Here is an 8,419-nt window from a genome sequence, read left to right on the forward strand (position 1 = left end):
CCCCCCAGCCCCACTCTCACTTTACTAAACCCCTCTCTGTTCACACTTAAATTCACTCACTTATTCTGACATGCACGCACACACACGCACACTGTCTCTCTCTTTCCCTCCTTCTCGGCTCATCAGTATTCATGACGCCTTCCTCTCTTCCTGTTCTCTTGTTTTTGCCTTGGCTCAAACCGTCTCCCACAGAAACAGGGAGAGTGAAAAGGGGAGAGAAGGCAAAGGAGGAATGGAGTGGAGAGATATAAGAAGAAGGGAAGAAGGAGGAGAGATAAAGACACAGAGGCATGGAGAGTGTGTTTAGCTGTGTATGTAATTGGCCAATAAAAAATAGGGTCCTCAGAGGTAAACAGTTTAGCAGTCGGGGATTGGCCCCAGCAGGAAGCAGGGAGAGAAGATTATGAATATGCAAATGAGTATGCAAAAGACATTAAAGCAGGTTCACCTGAGCTTGTTACATTATGACTCCAGGGTCTGAGATGTCAGTGACGATGGCTAACACATTCAACACCATGCATTCTGATTGAACCGGATAATAGGGCCAGCCAACCAGCTGCGGCTATTTTTACATACTCCTCTCAAAGGCGGAGGGAGTGATGATGAATTAAGAGTGGAAAGCGATGGGATCATTTTGTAGAAAGGTTTTCAACATGTATTGGCGGGGGAACCAGCAAAAGTATAACCACGCAGTAACATACTTTGTCATGTTTAAATCTGATTCATTCAGCATCAGATTGCCTTTCCCTCCACCCACCTCATGTGTTTTCTCCTTGTCAATCATCCTCCTTTTTTCTCTTTCTACCCACCTCACCCTCCTCTGTCGTCATCTCTCTCTTCCTTCTCCATATCTCTTTTTCTCTCTCTCTCTGTGGATCATGTGCAGATGCAACTATCCTGTCGTACGACGGCAGTAAGTTTATGAAGGTGCAGTTGCCTGTGGTGATGCACACCGAGGCGGAGGACGTCTCGCTGCGCTTTCGCTCCCAGCGGGCCTATGGCGTTCTCATGGCAACCACTTCCCGTAATTCCGCAGATACCCTTCGTTTGGAGCTGGATGGGGCCCGTGTCCGACTTACTGTCAACCTAGGTACACAGATGCTCACAAACACATAGAATCTCAAGCATTACTTTAATTACCTGTCATGGGAATGCAGCTGATACTGGCCTCTTGGTAATTTCTTGCATAGAAATGTCATTAACTGTTGATTAATAACTTTTTGTCCCGGTAAACTCAAAGGAGCCCTATTATGCTTTTCTTATTTTCTGTCATATATACATATATACTGTTGCGATGGCCAAAATTTAGTGCTCACCGTTACTCTAGTGTGAGCACAGAAGCCCTACCTGACTGCTTTTGTTTGTGAGGGGCAGCCAATCAAAAGAAAGTTTTTTGAAGAGAAGGAGAAGAGAGTGAAAATTAATTGTTTTGGGAAATGGGTAAACCGGGGACTGTGCAAAAGTTGAGTATTAGATAAAGGAACACAAATTTGAAATATGAATCATGCAGAACTCATTCACTACCTAGAGTAATGGAAAAGTAGAGCACCAGAGTCCGAGGCTAAAAATATATAGCTGGAAATGAGCATGAGATGTCCCTTTTAAATTAGAATTCTCAGTAATTCCAATAAATATTTCAGCTAATTTTGCTGCAAGTATGCACAAGAGATGGATTTCACTGCTTCAGCAGATATGTTGCACAGATTACATGCACACATGCAAATATAAACAGCTAAAGGTTATTGGTTTTGTGTTGAACAGAGGGTCAAGCCTCAAGCTGCATTCTCTGCTCACTCCCAGCAGACCTGTGCATCCCCAACACCTTCAACAAACAACACAAACGCACACGCACATGAATACTTTGCACATTTCGCAGCCTGAGATAACTGCTAAGCACTTTTTCAGCCTCATTTTTTCCACAGCCACACACTTTCACGTGAATTCATTTACATGCTAACACACACATCCTTACAGAGGGGTGCATGTGTTGGTCTCTGGTTGTCTGCAGCCACGTCTTTTCTGTGGTTGACGCCACTCGACACACCAAGGCATCATGGGGTTTTTAAAAAAAAAAAAGGTACAGGGGCTGAATCTTCCAACCATTTATGGAGATTCGCGCTCTGGATAGGCGACAAAAATTATGGGATGTGTTCAGAGTCGTTAGACAAAACTGACACACATAACCCATCACAGTCTACCCACGCTTTTTATTGGTGACTGAAGCTGTCGCTCAGGCCAGAGCAGCCAATGACCACACCAGTCATGCTGTGACACACCGCTCTCTTTATTGTGCTCAAGGTAAAAATCCATCAGTCTTTATTCAGATTTTTCCTTTTATTGGCTACAAAATAAAAATCGAAGAAACTGCATTTGCTGCACATTGTCCAGGTCCAGCTTGTGGTCCTGTGACAAACGAGGGGCGTGTGTTTTCTCAGCATTGTGTGCGTGTTTGTATATGTATGCAGGGTGTGTCGATGTGTGCATCCCCAGGGCGTGGAGAGTATGTGTATGTGTGCAGCATTAACCCTCTGCTCTGCTCTCCCTCCAGACTGTATCAGGATAAACTGTACAGCCAGTAAGTGATCCTCCATCTCACCTAACTCCCCCCCCCCCCTTTCCTCTACCTCCTCAGAACGTGTGTGCGCCGTTGTGTGTATGTGCTTTTATAAATGTGTGTGGCTGTTTTTCACTCTGTGTATCATGTCAGTTCATTTAATCTTCTTTCAACATATTTTTGTACCATTTGTCTATGTGCAGATATGTGTGTGTGTGTGTGTGCATGTGTGTATGTGTTTGACGGGGGAGGTGCACATATGCGTGCGATGTTCAGCTACACTGCAGGAGAGGTGCGATTTTTGCTGAGGGCCAGGGTTTTCCAGGTCGGCCATTTTAGCAAAGAGGGATCGATGGCAGAGAGAGAGAATGAGAGAGGATGGTGGGGGTTGAAGGAAGGAGAAAATAAAAGAAAAAGGAGAAGAAGAAACCCGGGCATGAGGTGTTTAAGTAAAATTAGGTGTGCTGATAAATAAGAGGTACGGAAGTAGAGAGTGGAAGCTGGTGGATGAATACAACTTAGAGCTTCAGGGTAATTACTTCTCCTTCATGCCGGAGACAAAAGACGTGTTATCCCTCTGTTTCTCTCTGTCGCACCTTCATCCCGACGTCTGTCGGGTTGTTTTCTTTGTTTGCTTGTTGTTTCTTTCTAAACTGTACATGAGGGATTTTTGGGTAGTGTTTCATTTAGTGGGTTTTGGCGTGTGTGCTTGTGTGAGTGTCTTTGCATTCTGTAGTCTTTTCATTGCCCATCTGTGTGTCTGTGTGTGTGTGTGTGTTTTCTTTGGTGTGTGTTCCTGTTCATGCTGCTGTGAGTGGAGCTGAATCCCTGATGAAGTTTAATTCCCTCACGTGGAGTTTCTCTCTGTCACGACCACAGAGAAAGCAGGAGAGTGAGAGAGAGCGAAAGAAGCGGATGCTCTGTGACGGCAAAGAGGTGGTGAAATGGACGACTGCTGTTGCCATAGAAACCCTCCTAGCCACACAGCACTGTTGCTATTCCGCATGTCTGCTGGCCAATTTTAGACCAGTTGTCTCAATGAACATTTCAGTAGGCAGCCACTTTTCTGGCACACCGTGTGCATACAATAAATTATACATATGATATTCAAGGGGGAAGGGGGGAAATGTATTTAACAGGCAGGCGCCAGTGAAATAGTCCACTCAGCAGTCAAATAAAAGCCTCGGCATGGGAGAGATTTGAGGCGTATCCTTCAGAAAAGCCATTTGTTATTTGGAGCTAATGAAATATGAAACACTTTTTTTTGTTTTGTTTTCATTGTCCTGCTTTTATAATGTCTCGCATGTCATTTGGCTTGAATTATGTTTTCCAAGCAACAATCAGCCTCCCTTATGTTTTTTTTGTTTGAGTCATTTCTCATCTTTTGCTTTAACCTCACAGGCTGTTTGCTGACCGCCACAGCCTTCACTAGTAACTCACTGAATGGCTTTTTAACGCTGACCCAGAATAGGTGCGTGTGTGTGTGTGTGTGTGTGTGGGTGTGGGTGTGGGTGCATTTGTCTCTCCCTCCCAGGTTAACACAGATCACTGCTTCACTGTCACATCAGTCTGCTTGTTTTTTGAGTATTCAGTTACTACTCAAAAAAGTCCACGCATACACACATGATAAACTCGCACATACATGCACATACTCTTTCCCTCACTCAGTGCAAGGCAATGATCCATGGTAACAGGATGAGATGCTCATGCCCAGAGCACAGCTGAGTCTCCTCAGGGGAACCCTCTGTGCTCTCCGAGTGCACCAACACACTCTTTTAGCTTCACAATTGCACACACACACATTTCACACCACATCCATTTTGATTGACTTAATTAGGATTACGTGTCGGCAGCCTGTACATCTACATTTCTTTACCTCTCTACCTGTGTTCATATGTGTGTGTGACTGTGTGGGACCGTATGTGTGTGCCTCCGTGATTGATGTCGGCATGCTTGACATTTTCTGCAGCAGAATTCGTTCGGGTCAGTTTGCTTCTCACCTCCCCCGTCATTACCGCCTATAGGTCACTGTAAGCAGACTCTCAAAGCAAGTAGAGGGAAGGGGAGTATGTGTAAGTGTATCCCTGTGTGTGTTGGGAGGTAGTGGGAGTTGCGCTCAAGGTTGGTGGGGTGCTTGTAAAGAGTAGAAGCAAGGGGACACTGAGGATTGGGGAACAGTCAGCCTGTCAAATGTGTGCAGTCAACTATGTGAAGATATGAGCTGGTAGATGAGCAAAGAGAGAGAGAGACATCACGAGAGGACAGCTCAGCTTCTTTCATTCTGCAGCACATCAGCACCTTGGAGAGCACGCTGATGTTCCACTGTGTGTCTAGTGCCACCATGAGGCTGACTGCAGCATTGCATAAGCAAATCTCCTACATTCAGGCACCTGAACAAGTATAAGTGTGGAGGCGAGAGGGCTGTTGGGTGGTCAAGGGGGTCTGAATTTGCTGTCTGTGCATGTGTGGGTTGTAGGAGAACGTCATGGCGGTGCGATCTGTCCACAGATGGATTGTCTCAGCGTGGGCCTGTTGTGACTCACAGTCTCCAGTCTTAGACACCCCCAACATCCATTTATGTTAATCCTTCTGTCTGTCTGTGTCACGTCATCTGTCTCTCTTGTAAATCTGCAAAGAAGCCTGTCTGTCTATATGTCTGTTTGTCTGGAAAGAGTGCGTTAACACTGAGGTGTTTGTCTCCCCAGGGTATGAATGGCTCCTTCCCCTGCTACTATTAGCTTCCATTTTCTCAGTTTCTGTCCTTAATTTTTTACTCAAACTACCTGGCTCTCTTCTTCTCCTTCTTCTGGTTCTTTCTCTGTATCTGTTTCTCTTTCTGTCTCTCTCCTCATCTTTATGCAATATGTTAATGGTGCTCTGGGCTATGTGTAGGTAAAGGCCCAGAGACCATCTTTGCTGGGTCAAACCTCAATGATAATGAGTGGCACACGGTGAGGGTAGTCCGGCGTGGCAAGAGCCTCAAACTCACCGTGGACGACCTGCAGCCTGCTGAAGGTAACCACAGCAGCCTGACTTATTTTTTGTTTTCTCCCCATAAAATGACACTTTTTCCAGGTCTTAAGTTGGAGTGTAGACATCCACTTGAATTCTGTGTTGAACATTAAGCGGTTTATTTCTTTTTTAGAGAGCATCTGTACCTGAAAGCAATCATACTGAATTGTGATTGTGGTCATGATAGTGTCTACTTTAGTATTAGTCTGTCTTTTATTCATAGTGAGGATGTTGAATAAATAATATTTTTAGTTTTAGTGTTGAACAGTTCCACCTGAAACCCACCTTTCCAAAGCCCTCACCTCTTAAGTTTACCCCGCCACCAGGTCAGATGGCGGGTGACCACACCCAGCTGGAGTTCCATAATGTGGAGACGGGCATTGTGACCGAGAAACGCTTCATGCCTGCCGTGCCCTCCAATTTCATCGGCCACCTTCAGGGCCTGACGCTGAACGGCATGCCCTACATTGACCTGTGCAAGAACGGCGACATTGACTACTGCGAGCTCAATGCTGTTATCGGTTATAAGAGCATTGTGGCCGACCCCGTCACCTTCCGATCCCGCTCCAGTTTTGTCACCCTGCCCACGCTGCAGGCCTATTACTCCATGCATCTCTTCATGCAGTTCAAGACGACGTCCCCAGACGGTCTTATCCTCTTCAACAGAGGAGACGGCAATGACTTCATAGTGGTAGAGCTGGTTAAAGGGTGAGCTGGACAATAAGTTGTGTGTGATTTACCTTAAGTCAGTCATCGTCAAATAAAATATAAAATATTACTCATAAAAGGCAGTTTTACTTGTTCATGTTAATGTTTGTCCTGCAGAAATTTATAATTTACTATTAAGATCATCCTCGATGAACAAAAAAATAAAAATTTCTTGACTTTAAGGTTGAAATGGGCTGTTAAGTGTACGATATGAAAAATGCACAAGTCACGCAGCTCTTTTTTATTCTTGTAATTAAGCTTCTAAAAGACAGATAATAATGCCCTGGAGCGGATGACCCTGTGTTGTTCTTCATCACAAGTACGATTAATTTCCCTTTCACTTTTAATCAGTTATTTAATCCCCTCCCCTCTCTTTTTCTTTTTCCTTCTCTAGCTACCTTCACTACATCTCTGACTTGGGAAACGGAGCACACCTCATTAAGGGCAACTCTAACAGTCCTCTTAATGACAACCACTGGCACAACGTGCACATATCCAGAGACACTAACAATCTCCACACAGTCAAGATTGACACCAAAGTCACCACACAGACCACCATGGGTGCCAAGAACCTTGACCTAAAGGGTACGCAAAAATAAAGGCATTCAAAGTTAGGTACAGAAGCTGACACGAGATAAATCTTAATTATCTGCATCATTAATGAGACCGTATACCGTAATACGCGCACCTCTTTTTGTTTTAAACACAAACTAGCTGTTTTTTGTGGAGGTTGTGTGCCAGACTACTTCTGAGTCAATGAAGTTGGAGGTGTTGTTACCTTGAGCAGAACGAGGCTAGCCGTATCTCCCTGTTTCCAGCCTTTGTAGTAAACAAAGTTCAGTCAGACAGCTCACGTTTAAACTGATTTGTTACAGCAGCAGCATGCCGCTTGGCAGACATTCTCTGAGCTCATCACTCCATTGAATATGTTAAATATAAAATTGGGAAGTGATGAGTAAACATCCCCCCGGAGTCTACAGGTGGATGCTGGGATGGTGAAGGGATTGCAAACAGCAGACAGTGATGTAGGGCAGTAGTGGCACTGACATGTCAGAGGGAAAGGTAAGAAATTTTGTAGCTTAAATAGACTACCAAATTGGGAGGGTGTGTTTGGTATATGATGTGAGGAGAGTTGTGTTTCGTGTACATGAGGCAGCGCAGATCCAGTAGTCTGCCCGAACCAGCTTCTGGAGGTAGCTACTTATTACCATACAGATATGAGAGTAGTGTCTTTTATTATTCTAACTCTAATTAAGAAAGCAATTAAACACTTTTATAAAAAAAAATTAAAGGGTAAAAACATGCAAAAACAATTAACCTAGTGTAATTTATCAAGCTAAATTAGATTGGTACTATATATAACTAACTGACTAACTGAAGATATTTGGCTGAGCTCACTGAACTTGTGACAACACTGCTATGTGATTAGATCAATTAGTTGATAAAGTAATTTATAATTTATTGCAATTAAATTATTGATGCAGTCATGCAAAACTAGACAGTTCATGTTTGCTTTGTGAAGCTGCCATTCACTATATTGCTCCTCGACAGGTGATCTGTACATCGGGGGCGTTTCCAAAGAGATGTACCGAGACCTGCCTAAGCTTGTCCACTCCCGTGAGGGATTTCAGGGTTGCTTAGCAACAGTCGATCTAAACGGACGGCTCCCGGACCTTTTGGCTGATGCCTTGGCAACCATGGGACAAGTGGAGAGGGGCTGTGAAGGTGAGGTGCAGACAAAACGGCAGATCTGCTCCAGCCCCGTGTCCCAACTGCTTTTTCTTTCAGTTTTCATTTAAATCATACTCTCTGTTATTAGCATAACCCACTAACCCAGCTCCTGGCCTGTTAGATGTAAACTTTACTCTCTTTCTTTTCATCTCCTCCTCAGTCTTTCTGCACATTGTGTTTTTTCTCTCTGATCCACTCTTTCAGTAGTTCACAGGCATCTGTGTGCATTGACTAACCATCTAACTTAATTTGCTTGTTTGCTTTTTTGTTTGGCTGACAAAAGTTACATTGATGAAAGCTGACTTGCAAGGTATATCGCTTTGTGCGAGCATGTAAGAGACACTTGTGTGTGTGTGATGCTGAGGAAATGTGTGTGCGTGCGTGTGTGTGTGTGTGTGTGTGTGTGTGTGTGTG

The 8,419-nt window shown here is 44.3% G+C and overlaps 1 protein-coding gene across 14 annotated transcripts in view; it reads left to right on the forward strand.

Annotated features, from left to right (window-relative positions):
- The window catches only part of nrxn1a (neurexin 1a), a 67,013-nt gene that overhangs the window by 41,035 nt on the left and 17,559 nt on the right, over positions 1-8,419 (forward strand). For 9 of the 14 annotated variants that reach the window (XM_042219760.1, XM_042219754.1, XM_014332766.2 and 6 more), the window contains 6 exons: positions 887-1,090; positions 2,549-2,575; positions 5,447-5,569; positions 5,893-6,274; positions 6,669-6,859; positions 7,826-7,999. In XM_042219760.1, coding sequence (XP_042075694.1) covers positions 887-1,090; positions 2,549-2,575; positions 5,447-5,569; positions 5,893-6,274; positions 6,669-6,859; positions 7,826-7,999 — 1,101 coding nt within the window. The remainder of the gene's footprint in view (positions 1-886; positions 1,091-2,548; positions 2,576-5,446; positions 5,570-5,892; positions 6,275-6,668; positions 6,860-7,825; positions 8,000-8,419) is intronic. The other 5 variants (XM_042219761.1, XM_042219756.1, XM_042219763.1 and 2 more) reach the window with 2 other exon arrangements.

The sequence above is a fragment of the Haplochromis burtoni genome, unplaced genomic scaffold (assembly GCF_018398535.1).
Source record: "Haplochromis burtoni strain Fernald_Lab_line unplaced genomic scaffold, NCSU_Asbu1 Contig_37, whole genome shotgun sequence".
Classification (NCBI taxonomy): domain Eukaryota; kingdom Metazoa; phylum Chordata; class Actinopteri; order Cichliformes; family Cichlidae; genus Haplochromis; species Haplochromis burtoni.